This window comes from Zootoca vivipara, chromosome 5 (assembly GCF_963506605.1).
Source record: "Zootoca vivipara chromosome 5, rZooViv1.1, whole genome shotgun sequence".
Classification (NCBI taxonomy): domain Eukaryota; kingdom Metazoa; phylum Chordata; class Lepidosauria; order Squamata; family Lacertidae; genus Zootoca; species Zootoca vivipara.
This window is the reverse complement of record NC_083280.1, coordinates 57,987,898-58,011,134: the sequence shown is the minus strand read 5'-3', so window position 1 is coordinate 58,011,134 and position 23,237 is coordinate 57,987,898. Positions and strand designations below refer to the sequence as shown.

Below are 23,237 nucleotides of genomic sequence, written 5' to 3'. Positions count from 1 at the left end.
AAGCCCTGTTTTACAACCCAGGAAGTAGAGCCTTCAAGGCTGACATCAAAGATCAGGCAGTGCTATTTGGGAACAGATAACCAAGTCTAAGACCTTTTAGGGCTTTCAACTCTGAAAAAAACACTTTAAATTGAAACCAGAAATGCAGACCAGAATAGAATAGCAACCTTTTCAGATGCTTCGCAGGTCTACAGCCAATGCATTTTGGACCAAGTTACATTTCCAAGTTGTTTTTCAGGACACAAGAGTTGTTGTAGTCCAATAGAGATATAATTGCAGTAGTCTAGTCTGGAGTCATTTACAGTATTTTAAAGTAAGTGTGCCTACTAGGAACTCAGCCTAAAGCAGGCATCTCCAAACTTCAGCCCTCCAGATGATTTGGACTACAATTCCCATCATCCCTGACCACTGGTCCTGTTAGCTAGGGATCATGGGAGTTGTAGGCCAAAACATCTGGAGGGCCGCAGTTTGGGGATGCCTGGCCTAAAGCATGGATAAGTGAAGCTGTCTGTCTTCTACACAACTTCTCATGCACTTGAGATTAAAACTCCTTCTCCCCTCAGGTGCAAAATCTTACTGACTGGTTGAACAATTGTATTTATATATTGCCCTTCGTCAAAATTATTCCGGGGTGGGTCACAACAATCCAAGAGTTAACAATGCAGTCCCAATATAACCATAGGACACAGTGATAACAGCATATTAAGATGCCTGAGTGTGTTTTCTTAAGGCCTACAATATTAATAAAAAAGGGCTACAACCTCAGTGCCTTGCAAGCTACTGTGTTACTGGGGCAGCTCATCAACAGAAGGACATAACCAGCCAATGAATAAGCTTTGTATATTGTAATTTAATAATACATTGGTTTGAAACAAATATTCACAGAACCCTTCTCAACATTTGGCAGAGTTCTGGAGCCAGAGACCGTGTGAAACTGAAGCATTGTTATTTGTGAACGGAATGCATGACATAGACCATGCTGAATATTTCACATCAACAGTACATTGAAGGGGAAGATAAGTGACAATGGTGCAAGCTCTCTTTGGAAATGAGTTATTTGCCATTACTGGTGTTCTCTTTGAGGAGACTATACTAAGCTCTTCCTGCCTTCCCCAAAAACTGCTTGATCGAATCTAACTTCCTTCAGTAAAGCAAGATTCTTCACATGCCCTGGAACATGCCACACTGATCAGCAAAAGAGTACTTTCCTCAGTTCATATGGGTTAAAAAAATGAAAATTATATTATTAACTAAATTGTACACATTTCCCAGATACTGTACTTAAATGGGAGGGCTTTTTCTGTGGTGGCACCCCAATTTGCAATGTCCATGCTAGGGAGGCAAGTCCTATTCTATGTTTAGCTTTTAGGTTTTTTTGGTTAGTCTTGTATTTTTATGAAATTATATTTACATGTTCTGTGCATATTCTGGGTGAAGAACAGTTAAGAAATAATATCTCGGGGAAGAATATGCTAAGTTTCACCCTAGAGTGCAACCCTCTCCCTTTTACTCTATCTCTCAGCAGCTTTCAACACCATTGACCTTGATCAAATGTTCAGGGTGGGAACTGTATTATATAGTTTCCATTCCTACCTGCGCCCAGAGAGCAGCATTGAGGGAGTGCTCCTTGCCCACACAGCACGTGTGGTATGAGGTTCCACAGGGCACTATTTTGTTCCCAGTACTATTTAATATCTGTGCAAGTAAGGAAAATGGTAAATGACCAAGGATACCTTAAGGACTGCCAGAGCTCTTATATCCCTGCTTGATCACAGAGATCACCCAGAAAGGAGGCTTTTAGTTGTCCCCCCATGTAGAAGTCAAGCATTTAGTTTTACATGCCCCTTGCTGTGGAATACTTTTCCAGCAGAGATTCAGCAAGCACTGCTGCTGCTAATTTTCAGAAGCCTCTTGAAGACTTCTTTAATGCTGGCAGGCCTATTCAGTGGTTTAAACATTTTCAAAACAACTCAGCCATTTTATGATTTTTAATGGTATGCTTTATTGCACTTGCTGTATGCCACATTGACATTTTATATGAGTGGGTGGTCTATAAATATTCTTTGTTAATAAATGACCCACTCCCTTTCGTGGGTCATACCAAGCACAAGTTTAGGTTGTCTGCCAAGGTCAGCCCAAACGCATAGACCTCTGGTGATTAAAATACTGTAGTAGTACGCACAACTGCTTGTATATCGAGTAAATAGATCTATGTATTACAAAGAAGATCATGCTGGCCAATGTTAATGTGAAGTTTTTCGTTGACATTAACAACTTTAATCGAAAATATATGTTATTTGTTTGTTTGTTTTAATTTATGGCACACCTTTCTTCCAGTGCACTCGGGGCAGTTTATCCTCATAGCAACCCTGTGAGGAAGGTTAGGTTAAGAGACAGTGACTGGCCTGAGGCCACTCAGTGAATTTCATGGCTGAGTGGGAGGATCTGAACTCTGGTCTTGCATGTCCTAGTTCAGGCATCCCCAAACTTCGGCCCTCCAGATGTTTTGGACTACAATTCCCATCTTCCCCGACCACTGGTCCTGTTAGCTAGGGATCATGGGAGTTGTAGGCCAAAACATCTGGAGGGCCACAGTTTGGGGGTGCCTGTCCTAGTTCAACACACCACACAGCACTTGGCTTTAGAAATACTAAGGACTCCAAATCAGGGGTGGCTAATCTGTCGCCTTTCTGATTCTACAGGACAACGAAACCTAACATCCCTTTCCTTTGGGAATTCAGGGGAGTTTGAGTTCAACAACATCTTGAAGGCTACAAGTTATTTAACACTTTTCTAAACCAAGTGGGATTTTCTCCTTTTTAAATTTAAGATTGCCTTCTTTTATGAAATTCATGACCCTTTTGCATAAAGATTATGCACATGCTACAATAAGGGCTTCTCGAAATCCTATTTCAAAGGTGATACAAGACCCCTTAAGTGCAGCAGTAAATATGTTAGGAATTATTCTAATTATCTCACAAAGTAGATATATTTACATCTGGAGTACAGGTAGTTACTCAGTTTGGATCCTTGAAGAGAAAGTATGTTATTGTTAAGTAAGAGTGGACTAATTTGAAGATATTTTAACATCAATACAGTTATTTTTGCAGATAACCTCTAAGGTGGAAGCCTTTTCCTATAAAGGAAAGACTAGAAAGATTATAGCAGGCATAGGCAACCTAGGCTCTCCAGATGTTTTGGAACTACAACTCCCATGATCCCTAGCTAACAGGGCCAGTGGTCAGGGATCATGGGAGTTGTAGTTCTGGAGAGCCAAGGTTGCCTATGTCTGGATTATACCATTGGAGCTAGATCTTAAACAACTGAGCTTTAGATTCTAACAAATGCAGCATTCCTCCAATAAACACAAATCAGAGCAGCCATTTTCAGATTTATTCCTGAAAGCTTATGTTCCCAAAGGAGGAACAACTCTCCTTTACCAACCAGCTTGGTTTCTAGGCTATTGCATTTATATTCCAGCTTTTTCTCCAAGGAGCTTGGGGTGGCCTACATCATTCTCCCCTCCTCATTTAATCTCCACAACAACCCTGTGAGGCAGGTTAAGCTGAGAGGCAGTGGCTGCCCGGTGACCTTCATGGCCTAGTGGGGATTTGAACCCTGATCTCACAGGTCCTGGTCCAACACTCCAACCTCCACATCTCACTGGCTATCAGTGACCACTCATGCTCCCATTGTCCACCTCAAGCCTCATTTTGTCTGGTGCAAGTTCTACCACACTGTGCTTACACAAAACCCCCTTCCGGCTACCAACAGCACAGCACAGTAATAGTGATTTTTAATTGGTGTATGAACTGAATTTTATGGATAACCCATAAGCAAACTACTTGTTAAGAAAAGCTGCCAAAATTTAGAACTTTCCATTTTACAAGCCTTGAATTGATACTTAGCATACAAACCAAGTATTAACAAATGTTTATGTTAGTTATTGTTAAAACAACCAAGCACAGCAGATGCAGTAATTGATCCTTTCTCAGTTCCAGTTCATAAGTGCTTTAATGAGACTGGGAGATCTTAGTGCTTAGCAGACTTCTTTTCACAAATCCACTGGAGGCCTGGTATGGTGCTGATTGTGTCTATACTTATAACAGCTATATCAGCATGCTAGGAATACAGGAAATCATTCTTCAGATATCCCTGCTCACCTTTTTGAAAGTCAGTTATATGCTCCCAGTTTGAGGACTGATGAAATAGTAACAACCTGCTGTACTGAAAATTATTTTGCAGAAAAAAACGAGGAGAAAGCAGGAGCAAGCAGTTGTTCACAGCAGGAAGCAGGGGGCTTTTCTTTCTCTTTCCAGTTTGCATGCACAGACTATGCAGCTGGAATAAATTTTTCCCAAGCCTTGGATTATTCAGAACACATTCATATGTCTCTTTCACTCCAAATCTATTTGAATGCCTATGTATTTTTCAAAGACAACTAAAACTAGGATTTGTGGAAATAATTCTGATCACAGAGAGCACAATAAGTTGCTTATGAATCATACTCAACACAGTCTGTCTTGGGGGGGGGGGAGGATGTGAACATTAGAAAAAGAAAATGCAAAAGGAACCAGGATCACTTTTATTAATATATGGATTGTTACAAAAAAAATGTTATCTGTATTCCCAAACAGCCTTAACATGCAGCCGTAAAAATATAAAAGACTCAAATATTATAATAAATTGATTGGCATGTAAAAAAAAATCAAATAACCTGTAATCACTGTTTTTCACACAGTGCAGAAAGCAATAATTTCCTTTATACTACTCACCAATCACAGGGGGAAAAATGTACGGGGAGGGGAAGTCAATTTCATTATTTAATAACAGCAACTGTTTATTTAGTTCACACAGACTGCTTTCCAATGCATTAATCTAAAAATGAAGCAAACTTTCCTGACTATGCCTACTACGTGACTCATGCAGGAATATGCCATCAAATTATTATTTAGCAGACTACTCTTTATGTCATCAGGATTCTAAAATCTAATCAATCTCCAATTTATTGAATCGGAGGCTGAATGAAGTTTACAGACACATTGAATATTTAGGACATCTTAACTAATCTCCCTTTCACCTTCGGATAAATGACCAAATAAGCAATACCGTGTTTATTCTCTCAGTATGTATCAGTACAAGCATTCAGTGAGCCAAGATAGTTAAAAAGGATGCACAGATAGAACCTGCAAAAAAAAAAAAAAGGTTGCAGTGTGGACTGCTTCCAGTCAATCAGCAGTGCCTTCTTCCAGAATCCCTCTCTCCCAGCAGAGTGTATTCCACACCCCCTAAAGTTTCTCAGGCACCATTGGGTTAGAGGAGGGAGTGTCAGGGGTCCTCCAGCCCATCCATATGTGGTGCCATGTTGGCTACAGAAGGACAAACATTCAAAGAATTATTTGACTTTATCATATATGCATGCAACAAAATTCTCTTCCTGAATGGGAGGGAAATGCATAATCACAACTAGAACCATTACTGAGAGGAAGCCTGGGAAGCTGCCTTATACCAAGTCAGACCACTGGGTCCATCCAGTTCAGTACCCTCTATACCAGGCATCCCCAAACTTCGGCCCTCCAGATGTTTTGGACTACAATTCCCATGTTCCCTGACCACTGGTCCTGTTAGCTAGGGATCATGGGAGTTGTAGGCCAAAACATCTGGAGGGCCGCAGTTTGGGGGTGCCTGGTCTATACTGACTGGAAGCAGTTCTCCATGTTTCACACAAGGGTAGTAAGTCTTGAGAATGAAAATGCATCCTACTCTTCAGCTTCTGAAGAGCTGAGTTCTCTATTTCAAAGTGAACATCTACCACTGTCAAGACTGAGTTTGCTGTGCCCAGACCACATCCAGTGAAAAAGTGGCTTATTGGTGGGAAAACTCCTGATAAAGCGCAGATCATGTGCACACAGCATTCACATGCATGTGAACAGTTCCATTTGAATAGTAATGATCCTAGTTCTAATGTACAGCCAACAAAGTGGTCAGTTTTTGCAATAGACAAGAATTAAAGCTAATCCTCAAAATTTGAAGCTGATTATGTGAAATTGAAGTAGTTAACCCCCAAATTGGAGCTAGCTCTAGACTTAGGCCTGATCCCTGACTTAATATTACATCTGGCTTGCCTGCAGTGCAGTGCTATGTTGAGGGCATTTCCTTTCTACTAGGCAGTGGACATTGTGATTTTAAACTATCCTGCAGATAGACTAAGGAGAGGGACATTCTCTCAACTGCTCAGGCAGCATGCATAGACTTTCCTTATGATTTTTCATTGCACTTTCCTCTACAAACTCTACATTTCCTACAGGAACAGCTGATAACTATAATAATTAAGCTATCAGCTCTTAGCCCTTTTTGTCCAAAGTAGTGTTTCTCCACTGCAGAAAAGAAATGTTTGGCGAAATATCTGTGAAAATTTGTGGGTTTGCAAAATTACATTGCTGCTCACTTTTGTCCAATTCCCCTCCCCTTGCAAAATCCACATGGATTTTGAATCCAATTCCCTACATAATTTTTTCACATGTATTCTTTCACAGATATTGTTCCATGGGGAAAAACCTTTTGTCGAAATCGGACCTTGACTATGTAATGAAAGCTTCTTCTCATTTGTTGAGACTTGATCCATTAAAGTAAGTCTTCTACTATTAGTGCGACTGGACTGTTATAAATCAATTATAAATTATATTAACCTAGTTCAGATATAGGAACAATAAGGGGAGGGGTGGAATCTATGACTTTATCATTGATCCAGTAATTTAAAGATGGCTTTAAACGAACAAACAGAATAGAAATATTAATACAGTCCTCATAGGAAGTTCTTACACTGCCAAATTCTGCACCAAGTTCAGCTACATATTTGGGCATCATATAGCCAGAATACACTGGGAAATTCCACACTGAGTTCCCAAATTCCACTATGGTACACTATACCTCTTTCCCCCATCTACTGAACATGCCCCCTCTGCCCCAAGTCATATCATGATGAGACCTGAACACAGCTTTTCACACTGGCATAAAATGTCGCCATTTGCATGTTTGTGCAAAGCAGGTGTAGAAGCCTCTAGTTCTCTAGTTGACTAGTTCCTCTGTGTTCTTCTAAGAGAATTAGCAAGCACAGGAGCAACTGAGACAAGGAAGCATCATTGGTCAACCTGTTTATGTAAACCATAGTATGTAACAGCCCTGGATGCCCTGTATACATGCACATAAAACCACTTACAAAACACCCAAATGTTTCCTGGAAATGGCAGGGAGGACTCAATTATCAATAAGCAGAAAATGCTATGTGCAGTAGGCATGCCAGGTATGATGAGAGGCAAAACAAATTCATATAAGCTAAATCCACATAAGTTATTTTTAAATCCACTCCCACAATTCCAGGGAGTGTATTATCCCATTGCATTTGGGGGGGGGTATACCAAATATTGGACTAAGAAGTCCAAGAGCAAAAATAAATCACTTTAATGCATATTCATACAACTAAAATTGGAATTTTTATGACAGCTACAAAAAAATTATGTAACCATTTATGAATATTCTACCCCAACAGTAAATAGACAGTCATTTTTATCTTTGCATTTATTGTTGCTTTCATATGCCTTTATGGTTAGATCAACAAGAGTATAATCTAAAGTACTGAAGTTTACGTTTATTTTGTCCAAATTAGCCCGGCCATAATTCTGAGAGTGCACTTTCTATAGATACTTTATTCAATGCAGATGTGCTAAAATGGCTCAGAGGCTGCAACAATTCACTGTTCTGCAGCAAATACTGCAAATCTATTTCGACATCTCCCCCTTGTACAAGAATAATTCTGTACAAGCTAGTATTACGCTGACTTTTGCCTGCAGTGGCCACTTCTTTGAATGTTCTTTCAATCGTGCTGCCCCTTTCACTGTCATCACAAACGTTTGTCCTAGGGGTCTGAACAGTTCTAATGTTTTCTGTGATATTGCCCATGGTAATAGCAACAGCAGTTGCTCTTCTAATTTTGCACTCATTCCAAAAAGAAAATACCTTCTCCTTTTAAATAATAATAATAATAATAATCTACTCATCACATATGCCTCTCAGCTATGATTTTCTTAACTTCAGTTTTTAAAATAATAGTTATCTGCAAAAAACCACACCACAAAACCTTCATTATTTTAGATGCCTTATAAGCAGTTGCCTTGGACTTGAGAACGGGTGATTCCTTTTATCCTCAAATCAAAAGCTAGAATCCGGCATCCAAATGATGTAATTGCTGTCCTTTAGCTTCAAAGACTCATAGCTTGGTAAGGAATACTGATCCACATGACCAAAAGCAGGAACACGTACAGGCACCATTATCCTGCAATGCATTGCTCCCGAAAGTTAACCCCATAACCCAGAATAGTGTGCCACAGGTGCTTCCACAATTCAAGAATGAGTTCAATAAACACCATTCTTGATGGTCAAAGCAACCTAAGCTACAGGGAAGCACACACAGAATCATTAGTATGTCTGTCCCGGGCAAAATTATTTCAGGAAACACAACAGGAGGCCCAGATAGTGAAGAAAGCAGCAAGAAATTTTCCTTCTCCCATACTTCCAATTGTGAAGTAGCACAACATATTGATCTGCAGGATAACTGAAAGCCAGACAAATGCAGGATACCCTAGAATGATTAGGTTAAGATGTCTAATATATATTCGACTGTATAATGATGGCAGTACCCACCACTCTTGCCCTGTGCACCAACCAAGGGCCAACTGGAAAACATATCCTATTAACTTTTTGTATGCAAGTCATATGGGGATGACAACATATTGCCTCAGCCAGGCTTATAAATATCACTGAATAAGAAAAAAAAGGTGTCACTGCTATCACAGAAATTACAGCTAGCCATGACTTCTCTGTTTAATCATCACATTTGACTGCACAAGCAAGGGAGGCCCATGGCTCAGTGGTATATCAATCACTTACTTTACATGCAGCAAGTCTCAAGTTTATTCCCTAACATCTCCAGTCAAAGCTAGGGCTAGGATAAACTTCTGCCTAAGATGTTGGAGAGTCACTGTTGGTTGAAATAGACAAGTGTGTTAAGGCATTTTATATGTTTGATGGTAGGGAAAGCTGAGACTTTGAAGAGACATAAAATGTGGCATCCAAATTAACCCTAGTTTTCTGTTATCTGGGTGGTACAGCTGCCCCATAATGGATATTAAATCAGGCTTGTGGCCATTCTACATGAAGTGGTTATAGTTTCTCTGTGGGTAAACCAATCTCAAATACCTAGTCAGCTATGTTCAGTGGGGGACCTAGGTAAAGTTTCTCTCTTAACTCTATTGTGAGACTGCAATGAAGTCCTGAACTCTTTGGTGAAAGGCAGGATACCAATGTAGAAAATAAAATTTGTATGGGTGGCTTTCCACTGTTTCGACTTCCAACTCTCTTCTGTTTTAACAGCTTATACCTAACAGACATTTTTTAAAAAAATTCTGATTACAACCCAAAACAAGAACTATGCAAGATAGAGATCCGCTGTGTGAAAATTCAGATGATTTAAGGGGACCTCAGAAGTCTGCATAGATTTTATTTCCATAAGTCCTCATTGTTGTTCCTTAACATTATAACTTCTGAGTTATCTACTCTGATGAATTCATATTAGTTAAGAAAGATATTACAAAATGGGTCAGTTTGACCTTCAACCATACACTAGTAAGAAGAGCTTTAATTATGAGACTTTCAAAGAGATTATCACTTAAGAAAGAATTTTTTGCTACTTTTTATTGAAAATTACCAATGCAATCATTTAATTATGGCTCACAGAAAGCAACCAAAAGCTTGTGTAGGCTTTCTAAAACCAGGCTTTGCATGTGTGTTTTGAAGTCATTTGCTGGAAGCCGCTCAGAATGGCTGTGCAACCCAGTCAGATAGGTGCATATAAATAACAGATGATGATGATGATGATGATGATGATGATTAGATAACTTACACAGGGTCAACAAAAGACTTCAGAGCAGAGCAGTCTTTAATTATTTAACCATCTCATATCAATTGCCCTTAATGAAGAAAATATATATATTCTGGAGGAGAATTGTCGAAAGTTTATTTATTTGTTTCTACCACCACCAACTTTTTGGTATACATTGTCAGTTATTTTATTTGTTCGGTTGAACTTCACTTGAGTAGTATTCTACATGTTAGCTGCTCTTCAGCCCATGGGCTTTCAGTTGGGAAGTGAACATAAATAGGCTCCTTCCCCACTTTCATTGCTTTCACTATAAGGAGGTATGAAAACTGAATTTGTAGTGGGTTAATCTTATAAGCTCAGATGATACTCTACATTCAAAACTGCCACCTTGCCCCCAATCTGGGTATCAAGTAAGAGAAACAGGAGCCCCTGGTTTAGTTGTTCAGTTTTCTCCAGTGTGAGTAGAATGGAAGAAAGAAGAGTAAGTGTGAACTTGTGGCCTATTCAGCTTTTCTGCCTCAGAACAATCCAGGAAGGTGGAGAATAATTTGTGAATGGTCCCTTAGCAGTTATACTGGAATGTTGTTGCTACAGTGTGAGTCCAAATATTCCCTGGTATTTAGATGTTTAACTGCTGTACTTTCAATTCATTCCTGAAAAAAACACATCTGTTCTTAGTGGTGATAGGGTTGAGCAGGCAAGAGAGATTCTTTCCATTTCTTTAGGCTCATAGATATACAAATTTGTACTACCTACGGTATTTTCTCAGCCTTGATCTCTGGGATAGTGCGTTCTCTTGGTTGCAGGCATATAGAAAAGAGAGGACTTCATGGTTCATGCTGACAGCGTAGCTACACCCTGGAACCATGATCTCCTTGGTGAGTGAAGTGAGACTAGCATTAACCTCCACCTGCTGTTCCTGAATCTTCTGAATGACCCAAATAATCAACTTGAAAGGAGAAAAGTAGAGCAGACCAGTCAGATAATCTCTCACAAAGACATCAGTCCCAATGGATTTTTATATTTAAGAGAGAAAATGCTTATCTGAAGATTTAAGCATCCATTCCACCTGTTTATCTGCTCACCTAGTCCACTGTTGTGTTTTAGCCCACTAGCAATATAGACTATCTCTGTGGATGGCCAGTCACTTTTATCCCAGCATATTGTAGGCAGTCTTTCAAGGAAGACTATTCTTCAGTGTTGTGATGAGTACTGCCTTGTTGGTTTATGCATGCTTTGGCTATGTTATCATTGCTATGAATCAAGATGTCATTGCTTCCATCTTGTTCCTGAAATGCTAGGAGAACAGCTTGTATGGCATTCAGTTTAAGCCAGCTGACACTTATCCCAGCTTCAGGCTTGGAGCAGGTCCATTGTGCCACTAGACTGTAAAGATGATTCCCCCAAAACAAATGATTAGTATTGTAATAAGAGTGTGACTTGCTTAGCCATCATTTGGGGGATCCAAAGTTCTTTGATGAGATTGCCACTGACAGAGGAAGTTGTTGAGCAATTTGATTCGGGAAGAGTAGAGGTAGCAATTGCATGGATATAGGGAGATAAGTTTGAAGGGGCATTTGCCGAATAGATGATGATGTCAGTTATGACCACCAAAATAGAATATGTTTTAGAATTCTACAATTCAACTATAAAAAAATGTAGAAGTTAACTGAAAGAATGATGTTATTGTAGGTGAACCACTTTACCTGGGAAACCCAATCTACTCCATGTACAGCACCCATGATGATCCTTCCATGTAGTTGTGACCTCCAACACACTGGTGATGAGGGACAGTTATAATAGGAAGTGGATCACTGCTTTTTCTCCTTTCCCACCTGAACGGCTATTTTCACCTTTTGTGACCTTTTTTTTAAAAAAAAAGTGAGCTTTGTTTTCTTCATAATCACCAGAAGAAAGAAAATGATTGATAATTGCATCTCATGGAAATCAAGTAGTGAATCCATGCAAAAACTCTAGACTATGCCTGATCCCCTTTCTACATCTAGAAGTGGCAGGGAAATTCCAGGCAGATCCCCTTTGATTAATATATTCGCTGAGCTCCATATGCCAGACAACATGCTTCTGCTCAAAATGGCAGCCACAGATAAAATAGTGAAGAAGCCAAATGGCACAAAGACCAAATTGCATGTCTAAAGGTAACGTGCCCAGCCCCTGAAAAGGAACAGTAGCCACTGGTTTCATGCCAGCCGTTTCATGTCATTCCTAGATATGAAGGTGCGGGGATAGGCAGAGCTGTCCCATTCACAGTGGGAGAAATGAAGCAAGGGTCCAACCCCACAGAAGAGCACAGGAGTGCACAAAGATGCTGATAAGAAGCACCACACACACACACACACACACACACACACACACACAGAGAGAGAGAGAGAGAGAGAGAGAGAGAGAGAGAGAGAGAGAGTGTGTTTCTCTCCACTAGTGAAAGATTCCTAGAGTCATTTGTGGGGAGACTAATGACAGAATGAAAGTTTGTTTGCTTTGGGTTTTTTTAAAATAGATTTTACATACCGTTACTGAGGGCTTGAAATTTCGGAATTGCCAAACATACGCACACTGCAGGAACTAGCAGCTATATTATTTAAAAGGTGTCAGTGGTGGTAGTAGTTGTATGGCATACTGTAGGGTTTCATAATTTTTCTCCAAAGAATTAGTGGCTATGCAAAACCGTTGAAGTAAAAGAAGACATATGATGGACCAATTTAAAAAGCAATATCCAGAACTGTTAAACCCATACATAGAAAAACTAAACTCAGCATTTGAGAATTATTTTTGGCATCTTTCCCCTAAAGGTTTCCTTGTTCTTCTTAGCACAATATGTTTCTTACCCTTGTTTTGTATATCTTGATTCAACAATATGCAACCCTCTTGCCTTCTCTATCTGGTCCTTAGGACCATATCTAGGTCATACATCCTTCCCCAGCAACGCACCATCTCCCAAGGCCACACACTTTATAAGCTCATTGCATCCTCCTTGAGGGTTTTTGCCTGGCTAGAATGTCCTTGAATTTGAATCCTGTTCCTTCCTTGCCAACAGAAGGTAGTAGGGGTGTATGAGGGATGGGTAAAAAGAAGCCTACTGTACAAGGGTGAAATTCACATTCATTGTTTCCCCTCATTTGGTTCTAATGCTGCCCACCAATTATATTTGGTTCTTGAACTTTAGAAGGGAACATGACATTCAGCCAGAGAGAGGTTCCCTATCCCTGTCTTACATTACTGGGGGATAATTTACGTGCAACACACAGAAATAAGCATACTCCAACCGAATAAAATTGCTTTTGGCTTTGATCCCCTCCCCCTATAATCAAGCTCCAATTAATGGAAGCTTTTATAGCTAAATTCAGTATATTCACTAAAATTGCTGTAAACATAGAATCGTAAGAGTTTGAAAGGACCTCAAAGGTCATTTTGTCCAATCCCTGCAATGCAGGAATCACAACTAAAGTGTCCATGACAGATGCCATCCAACCTCTGATTAAAAACCTCCAAGGAAGGAGAGTCTACCACCTTTTGTGGGAGTCTGTTCCAATGCCAAAAAGCTCCTACTGTCAGAATTGTTTTCCAAATGTTTAGTCTGAATCTCCTTTCTTGTAACTTGAAGCCATTGCCTTGAGTCCTACCGTCTAGAGCAGGAGAAAGCAAGCTTGTTCCCTCTTCCAAGTGACAGGCCTTAAGATACTTGAAGATGGCTATTCTATCTCCTCTCACTCTCCTCTTTTCCAGGCTAAACCCACCCAGCTCCTTCAACCTTTCCTCGTAAAGCTTGGTTTCCATCTTGGTTGCCCTTATCTGCAAACATTCCAGCTTGTCAACATTCTTCTTAAATTGAGGTGCCCAGAATTGGACACAGTATTCCAGGTGTGGTCTGACCAAGCCAGAATAGAGTGGTACTATTATTTCCCTTGATCTGGACACTACTGTTGACATTATTTTTCCCCCTGTTGCATCATACTGTTGACTCATGTTAAGCTTGTGGTCCATCAAGACCCCTAGATCCTTTTCACATGTACTGCTAGTAAGCCAGGTATCCCCACATTTTATATTTGTGTATCTGGTTCTTCCTGCCTAGGTGCAGAACCCTGTTGAAATTCATTTTGTTAGCTTGTGCCCAGTTCTCCAATCTGTTAAGGTCATTTTGAATTCTGATTCTGTCGTCTAACAGAATTAGTTAACACTCCCAGTTTGGTGTCATCTGCAAATTTGATTAGCGTCCCTTTAATTCCTTCATCCAAGTCATTTATAAAGACACTGAACAGCAACGGGCACAGGACAGAACCCTGTGGCACCCCACTTGTCGCTTTTCCCCAGGATGACAAGGAACCATTAATGGTTCTTTGGGTTCGGTCAGTCTACAAATCCTGTTATCTCATTCAAACCACATTTTACCAGCTTCCTCACAAGAATATCATGGGGGACTTTGTCAAAAGCCTTACTGAAATCAAGATAACTCTGTCCACAGCATTCCCCTGAATATTTTTTTTAAAGATCAGTCTTTTAAAAACGCATGGCAATTGTTCACTGCAGTAGCTGCTGAAATTAATCCAGTTACTGTAACACTTTCAAGCACAGTGAATACAATGCCTACAGTACTAACTGTGTGTAGGTACACATACATGCAAATTGCAGCAATTTTTTTAGTGGCGGGGTAGTTCTGCATATGAAAAGAAACGCAGAGACAGAAACAGCTGCTCCACGGAACAGAATGGCAAAGCAGACACACTGAAGAGTTTTGTTTATACAACAACAACAACAACAACACATCCGGGCCTCTCAGTAAGAGTGACTCTCTCGTATTCCTAAAGAGCAGGCACTGTTGTCCTATTTTTGGGGGGGGGGGATTCCAAGTGGTGACACTTCCTTCAAGCCAGTAATTTTTTTCTCAGTGTAATTACATATATTCTAGTTTCACTCAAAACATTTTTTTGTCGAAATGCTGTGCTTTACATGCCCACTGCAAACCAGATAAAAGAGGTGGCAGTTGTAATTGTACTTAAAAATCGCTACATTCACTGTTAGCATACTGAAATGGAACTAAGCAAACCACAGCCCAAGGATATTAGAGTCGCTGACCCCTAAATTTACTCAGTTGTGAAATTCAGCAGAATCCTATTGGATAAGGGAGCTTTCATTTACATAATAACTAGGATATTATTAATCCCTGCACTCAGACTGGCTAAGGGCTATTAGCCACAGTCCATGAAGTAGAATAATCACTGAACAGTTGAGAGCTAATTCAGCTAGGGATTCTAACTGATAGGTACTTGTGAGGGTATAAGCCAGTCAAAAAGAATTTGCATAACAGTTATGCCATTAAACTCATCAACCTGCCTAACCCTTGAAAGCAAAGTAATTCATGTTTAAATTAATTTGACACAGAGCAGGGGTGAATTGGTAGGGGCCCAATGGAATGTATAAGGCAACCGTTTCTACTTGGCTAAGACCAGTTATGAAGGGATGTAATGACAATGTTCAGTTATTGGTTAGTTAACTGATAAAATTCAGAGGGAAGTAATATGTTTGATATTTGCTCCAAAATTTAGCAGCCGGAGACTGACCCACTTTGAGCCTCGTTAAATTAAATTCAATGTGATGCACAACAGTGGCCCACATAGATTTATATGAAAGGGAGGGGAAGGCTTGAGCCTACTGCCCGCCCCCAAGTAAACAAAAGAAGTGTTATTATTTTGAGGAACTGAAATTGTGCTTTCATGAACTATTTGAGTCACTATCTATTACAAGGCTTCATGTTGCATTCTTCAAGGGTAAATGATAAAATGCAGAAATGTGGCTGACTCTATAGGAACACATTCTCTCACAGTGACAGTGTGAACGGACCTCATTTGGAGGTGACAGTATCCCAGGACACAACAGTTAAACTTAAACTGTCTCAAAGATTTGGCAGGCAGAACTACTTGAAACTTGCTATACATTATAATGGGCAGAAACATATTATGGCAAATATTTACAATAACTAATTGCTGCACTAACGTGCATTAGAGGATTCAGTTTATGGGTTATCACTGTATATAGACAAGTCACTGTTATCTATTCAAAATGTGGATGTTACTTGATCCCATCTGACATCTTTATATGTGGTGAGCATGTTTGACAGATGAAGGGCCAAAGTATATGTGGCATTAAATGATCTCTGTATTTCATGAGCTAGTTTTTAAACTGTAAATTGTATCCATGAGTGAGGACAGCCAAATGCTGGAGTCCCAGCATGCAAAGGGGAAATTCTATCCCTCCTTCCATTGCTGTAGTCCTATTCTAAAGCTGCAATTTGCTTTTGGGAAAATCCCCCATCAGAGCTAATCTGCCATTGGTCCAGTTTGTACCTAAAAGAACTGACTGTTCCTCTAAGTCAGGGGTCGGCAACCTGCAGCCCATGGGGGTCATTTAAACGGCCCACGAGCCGCCCCAGAACTGAGCCGCCTGTTCAGCGAGTCCCCGCGCGCTGCAGGAAACCGGCGCCGCGCGGACTCGCTTCCACGGGCCGGAAATCACATCTGCACAGACGGGAACTGGCCCACAGAGCGATCTCCGCGGGAGTGAACCAGCCCGGGCAAGGTAAACCTTGCCGACCCCTACTCTAAGTGGGTAACAATGAGTAGAACCAATGTTCTAAGGAAGCAAACGTGATATATGACACATTTGAGACCTCCTCAGACCTAGGATGCACTTTTAGCACAAACATTTGGGGATCCATATTTATTAATCTTTTACCATATATTTGCATGGTGGTGGTGTTCCTGCTGAGCCCCACCTTGCCTTGGATCACGCTGTGAGCCACTAGTGAACCCTGGCCCACCAGATGAAGAAGAGTGTTATGAGATACATAAAGATATGCACTCTAATATAAAAAGATTATATATAGACTGTCACTTTTGTGCTTGTTGGTAGATGTCAATTTGTGCTTATATTCACAATGGCGTAAGAGCAGCCCTTCTAGATCAGAGAAAAGGCCTGTCTAGTCCAGCGTTTTGTTTCCTACAGCAGCCAACCACACGGGGAAATCCAAAAGCAGGACAAGATGGCAAGAACTCCCCTTCTTATTTTGCTTTGTTTCAAACATTAGCACACAGAGAGCATTTGGGGTAATTTGGGAGTCAATAATTGATAGGCTAGCAGGTATACCTTGGCGAGGATCCGAAGAGCTACTTCAGTTGAAGCATGGCATTTAGAGCATGTTATTATAAGCTGAGCCTTATTTCATATCACAAGCTGCTTTTGGAATCCACCTCACTTGCTGAAGCAGATGACTAACTCAAAAGAACTACATATGTACCTCCTGCCTCCTCTTCCCTTGTTTTCCCAGAGTATAAATTTTAGATTCCAAATTCCCCCAGGGCAGGGACCTATCCTCTTGTGTTCTGTAAAGTGCTATGCACACGGATAACTGTGATATATATATATATATATATATATATATATATATATATATATATATATATACCAGATAACTGATCACGGTGCATTGGGGGGGAGGCTACTATTTAAAGACACACACACACACACCTCATGGAACCATTTTCACAGTTCACTGGTGAATGGGCTGGATTTGAAGTGCACCGCAGAAATGGAAAATAAAAAATGATAAGGCTGAGTGTACGCTAAATGGTCTTGACACCCAGGAATATTGAGCATATTTCCTTATGTTCCTTAAATGTGGCATGTAGTACAATCCTCTGCTCCCCCCCCTTTTTTCTGTGAAGTACTTGCCACTGAGTTCAGTGGGACTTACTCCCAGGTATGTATAGACTGTGGTCTGAATAGCACTGAGATTCATATAAGTACACTAGCAATAGCAATTTCACCAGTGCCGTTTCTGGAGCACTGAAGTCTTCCACAGGATTTTATATAAATACAGAGTTCAAACTAGATCATTCTTGCACACATATCCAAACCCCAGCATTCTACACCTCACCTCATTTTAAAGTGGCTTACTAAATTAATTCTTAAAACTCGCTTACAATCTATTTTTAAAAAAATAACTAAATAAACCACTTGCAGAATTTGGGATAAAGACTTGCACCTAATTTGGACGTTACCTTTTAACAACTTGCTTTGCGGTATGCAAAGCTACCCCTGCATCCTGGCCTGTAACCTTAAGCTTTCTCAAAGCTTCACCTGTATTGCAGCTATACAACAATTAGTTAACCATATTACATTAGAAACAGACAGCCCACAGGCCACGTACAGCTTGTGCAAGGCAGTCCCTTCAAATGTTCAGGTGCTATATGTCGTATTTCCAGAAATAGTGTCTAGGAGCTAGAAAGTAAATTATAAGAGTGAGAGTGATTTGTATGCCTTTCCTCATAATAAAGCCCTGCTGCTGAATAATGACTTTGAATATTTAGTTATGGTAATATTATTCATTCCTGTTGGCTACCACAGGCGACTAGAATATTCACCTGATGGGGGTGGACAATGCACATCACTCAGGGCAGAACTTGTCACCCACTATGTTTTTGCTAAGTATGATAATCTATAATGTGCAAATTATAGATGAACATTCTGTTCATTTTACATATTTTAACTGCCCTTGAATACCAAAGTTCATAGGCATCCTTATATTCCAAAGCACAGGTGTGGGGAAAATAAGGTGTTAATTGCTGTAGAAAACGAAAGCAAACAAGAAATAAGCAAACACTTTTAATCATTTCATGTTCTTATCTTTGTAGGCTTTCATATCGGACTGGTCAAGACACATCTAACTGTGACACATGCAGGAACAGTGCATGTATAATCTATAGGTAGGTTAATAATTGCCATGTTCCTTTAAATTGGGTAAAATGATTTTATTCTTTAGTATAAGATCGAAAGCAAGTCAATGTTTCAAATTGCCATTTCAGCACAAATGCACAGAAGACTAGGAAATTGATGTTTACTGCACTATAAAATCAAATTTATAAAATATTTCAGATATAAAAAGAGAAATGAGACGAGGAGACATGTGTGTTCTGTATTTGCACCAGGCACCCGCAGAAAACTTCAGCATCATGAGAACGTTGAGCTTAGGGGCAATGCTGATGAACATGAAAACAATACTCAGTGAAATCTCAGGGGTGCTTTGCGCTTCTTGTTCCAGACTTCTTGTATGTACCTGCTGAAAATGTTAACATCAGAAGTAGACACGCTTATTTTGCTTTATGGAAAGACAGCCAGCCACAGACCTCCACATCGTATTTACTTGATGAACACATGATAACATTCATGTCTCTACTTCAAACACATTTTCAGTGGGTACATACCACAAGTATCAAGTAACATGTATTCATTAAAACTGCTAAGTGAACTCTGAGAAACTGAAGGGGTGAGGCATTGTGGGGGGGGGTCTGCAACATAACTAGTAGAATCAAGATAAATTACCAGTATAAGGAAATGAATTTTAAAATTTGAAACACTAAATTTAAAATTATGCAGAATTTTAATAGCTTTAGCACGCTACATAGATAACACAGCACTAAATCAGAGGAAAATATCAAATATGTGCCACCATTCTTTGCAACAATCACAGTGGGGACTAGGTCAGTAGGAGGAAACTGACTGCAACAACTGAGTAGCTCAGGGAATAATTGTGGGATGCTTAGAGCACAAAAGGCTATATTAGTGACTACATTTAATATTTTAAGTCTTATGTGTCTGTTTGCACAACATATCAAACACAAATTGAAGTGCAGGAAGCCTAATGCTATCTCATTCATTCTCCTTTGTAATGTATGCCGTTAAAATAAATCAGGGGCTCTAACTTCAGAAGTTCTTAAGGGTTCAATGGCTTCAAGTGGATTTTGTTCCCTATTTTTCAATTTCACATGATGTTTAGGTGAAAATAGCAGCAAATCAGATATGCTTTTGCTGCATCATTATTCAAAGCTATTTTTGTTAAAAGTAAATATTTGACATTCTGTACCTTTATGAGGACGCAGGTGGCAGTGTGGTGTAAACCACTGAATCTTGGGCTTGCCAATCAGAAGGTCGGTGGTTTGAATCCCCGCAACGGGGTGAGCTCCTGTTGCTTAGTCCCAGCTCCTGCCAACCTAGCAGTCAAAGTGCAAGTAGATAAATAGGTACCGCTCCGGCGGGAAGGTAAACAAGAGTTTCTGTGCACTGCTCTGGTTTCACCAGAAGCGGCTTAGTCATGCTGGCCACATGGACCCGGAAAAACTGTCTACGGACAAACGTCGGCTCCCTCGGCCAGTAAAGCGAGATGAGCGCCGCAACCCAGAGTCATTCGCAACTGGACTTAACGGTCAGGGGTTCTTTACCTTTTTACCTTATTCTATATTAAGGTGAACTAAAATAGTAACTAGATAAAGAAGCATGGACATATGTAGAAACATATACATCAGATATATTAAATACTACAGTTCAGTTTGCATTTTAACACTGTAAAGAAGAGATGGGGAACTTGTGGTCGTCCATTTGTTGCTGAAATTACAACTTCCATCATCCCTGACCACTGGCCATGATGGCTTGGGCAGAATGGGACTTGGAGTCTAACAACAGCTGGAGGGTAACAGGACACCACACCCTGTGGTGAAGAATATCCCAGAATTTTTTTTAGAAAACCTTGTTCTTTCCTTATTTTTCATTAAATCCCCTCTTCCAAATTTCCACCCATGTAAGGGCTCCAGACCAATGTTTACCTTTAAAAAATGTCAAACCATTGGGGGGGGGCATTGTCCTGGAGTAAAGTTTCTGCAATAAAGGAGAGAGTGGAGAAAGAGTTGCACATCCTGATATTTCCCTGCTGCAAATCACGCTTTCCAGAAGCAGATGTTTGGTTAATGTTAGACACAACTGTGTTGTAATATGTAGCTTGGGTGGGTGGCAAACAAAACAGGAGCCATAGTAGTTGTTATATTTTCAGTCAGCACTCAGAACCATATCTACTTGTTCTCTATCCTGGTGATACATACAATCCACTACATCCAAACATTAGACTCAAACATACATAAAGTGTTAAACGTGTAAACAGTGCATCCAAGATGAGTAGACATGAAACAGTCTCCCCTGCCAGCTGTCTAAAACTTTCTCTTCTTTTTCCTGTCCCTGCATATTTAGACTGCATCATCTTTCACTCCATCCATATTTTTACAAGGATGAACTTCACTGTCCACATTCCCATCAGGACAATAATAAAATCCAAAGAGCTGGAAAGAGAGGGCTTTCCTTTCTGGCAACTGCAATGCAAGAGGCAGCAGAGAAAAGCACTGCACTGTTCTCCAGAGACTATTGCCTCTCACGCTCACTCTGTGCCCAACACCACAAACACACACAGTCATAAACACATAATCAAAGGAAGTTCATTCATGTGGCAAAAGCACCTCAACGTACAAAGAGGAGAACCAGTCTGAATGTGAGATAGTAGACATGAGAGAACGGCCCTCTCTAAGCACCTCCACTTACAGACAAGAAACAATTTTCTAAATCCGCCCTGATTAAAGCATATTTTGTTTTGAACCAAGGCAGCTATTTAAGAGGTACTCGTAATGTGCTTAAGAGGCTGTGTATAAACTCAGGAACATAATCGTAGGGTAGAGGTAGCATGTGCTTAGAAAACTCATATAAATGAAACCCTTTTAAACTGGCCTTAACTGAAGCATAAAAAGCAGCCTTACAAGCAATAAATCTATTGTCCTCCTGACTACCCAACTGCATCCTCTAATGTCAAGTACAGCAGCTGAGAAAGTGAAATGTAGAAATTATTAAATGTAATTAATTTTTCTCAATATGACATTCTTGGAATGTTAATGTACCATGGCACAATAGCTGGTGTCTAATTAAAGACCATCATGGCATGAAAGATGAAGATTTCAAACAACTTAAACTCTTCTTTCCCTGTTTTTTCTTTTATTTTACTGTTCATCAAAATACCTGATTACTTTGACCAACTTTATCAGTGCTTAATATTTTTAATATACACCTAAGCTCTTCTCCCTTCTCCCTACTTTCTGGACAGATTTCAAAGAAGTATGCAGTTGGCTACTTGGTTTTTTATGTACGGGGAATTTGGTTTGCCATATATAATGAGGATTTATTTTTTTAAAAGAAAAAATGTGTCCCTAATGCCACATTGGAAAACTTGCTCAAAGAAAGGGAGTGGGATTCTCATTGGTCATTCCCAAAATCCATCCTTTAAAATAACTTCTGTCTTCTTTTCTTTTTTAAGAAAGTGTAAGGTTGACTTGGGGGGGGGGGAAACTGTGGGGGAAATAGCAAGTGGACACAAAAGCACAGGAAACTAAAGCCTCAAGGGTACCTATATCCAAAGAGATAATGGAAATAGGGCTTGTGCGAGTGTTATGTCCAAGATAGTCAAGAATCTCCAGCCTGCCTGGCTCTCCTGCTTTGTATAGTCTTATATCCCCAACCAGGGCCAGATTTAGATTTGATGAGGCCCTAAGCTACTGAAGGTAATGGAGCCCTTTATATGTCCAGCTGTCCTTTGTCATCAACACATTGTCACTGTTTTTGTGTTGAATATATGCTATATGGTAATTTGTGGACCTAACAGGTCCATACACAACACAAAACACTGTTGCTGTATGTAGGTTTTATTTTATTTGTTTTTTATCTTATATTTTGGAAATGTACATCCAGGGTTGTTGTTTTCTTTAATTTTGGGGGGGGCCCCCAACAGAGTGGGGCTCTAAGCTATAGTTTGTTTAGCTTATATGTAAATTCAGCACTGTCCCCAACTAAATTGCTGAAAAAGGCAGGAGGGTAGCAAGGGTAGCCAGCTTGCTCTTCCACAAGGAACATTGTCTAGGACTCAGGACACTTTTTGCCAACCTATGTGGGCTTCAGATTTGTTTTTTCTCAAAAAGCATCCACTCATGAGGAGAGGTCTGCAAAAGTATTTTGTGATGGGATATGGGAGTCAGTTGTTCAGTACTTTTTAAAAATCATGCCACTGTGCTAACCCAAGCAGCCTTATGGATCCCTGTATCAGTTTATACTGCTCATTTGATTTCACTGGTCGAAACTGAGACAAGTTACTGACATTCCCATAGCATGAGCTGCGATATAGTGATATTACTGGCTGACTATGAATTAGGAGGGTAACAAGCCTGGGGGAGAGAAGGTTGCACTGAAAATGCACTGACTCACAGGCTAGAATAGATGACCAATCCTCAACTTTATAACTTAAGGTAGCCCCAAGCCCATTAGTGACTAAATGAATTCTTAAAAAAATACAAATTGATTTCATAGCTGAGAAAAAAATGGCAACATTAAAAATTCGTAATACGCTGGAGTGACAATTCTTTTCAAAGTA

The 23,237-nt window shown here is 40.0% G+C and overlaps 2 protein-coding genes across 5 annotated transcripts in view; one reads left to right on the top strand and one right to left on the bottom strand.

The window, feature by feature from the left end:
• DOCK1 (dedicator of cytokinesis 1) overlaps positions 1–23,237 on the bottom strand; it is a 362,095-nt gene that overhangs the window by 211,634 nt on the left and 127,224 nt on the right. The gene's annotated exons all lie outside the window — the stretch shown is intronic.
• INSYN2A (inhibitory synaptic factor 2A) overlaps positions 1–23,237 on the top strand; it is a 56,064-nt gene that overhangs the window by 24,261 nt on the left and 8,566 nt on the right. The window contains exons 4-5 of one of the 2 annotated variants that reach the window (XM_035138569.2): positions 6,537–6,629; positions 18,640–18,711. In XM_035138569.2, coding sequence (XP_034994460.1) covers positions 6,537–6,629; positions 18,640–18,711 — 165 coding nt within the window. Of the gene's footprint in view, positions 1–6,536; positions 6,645–18,639; positions 18,712–23,237 lie in introns of those variants that run through there. The other variant, XM_060274823.1, reaches the window with a different exon arrangement.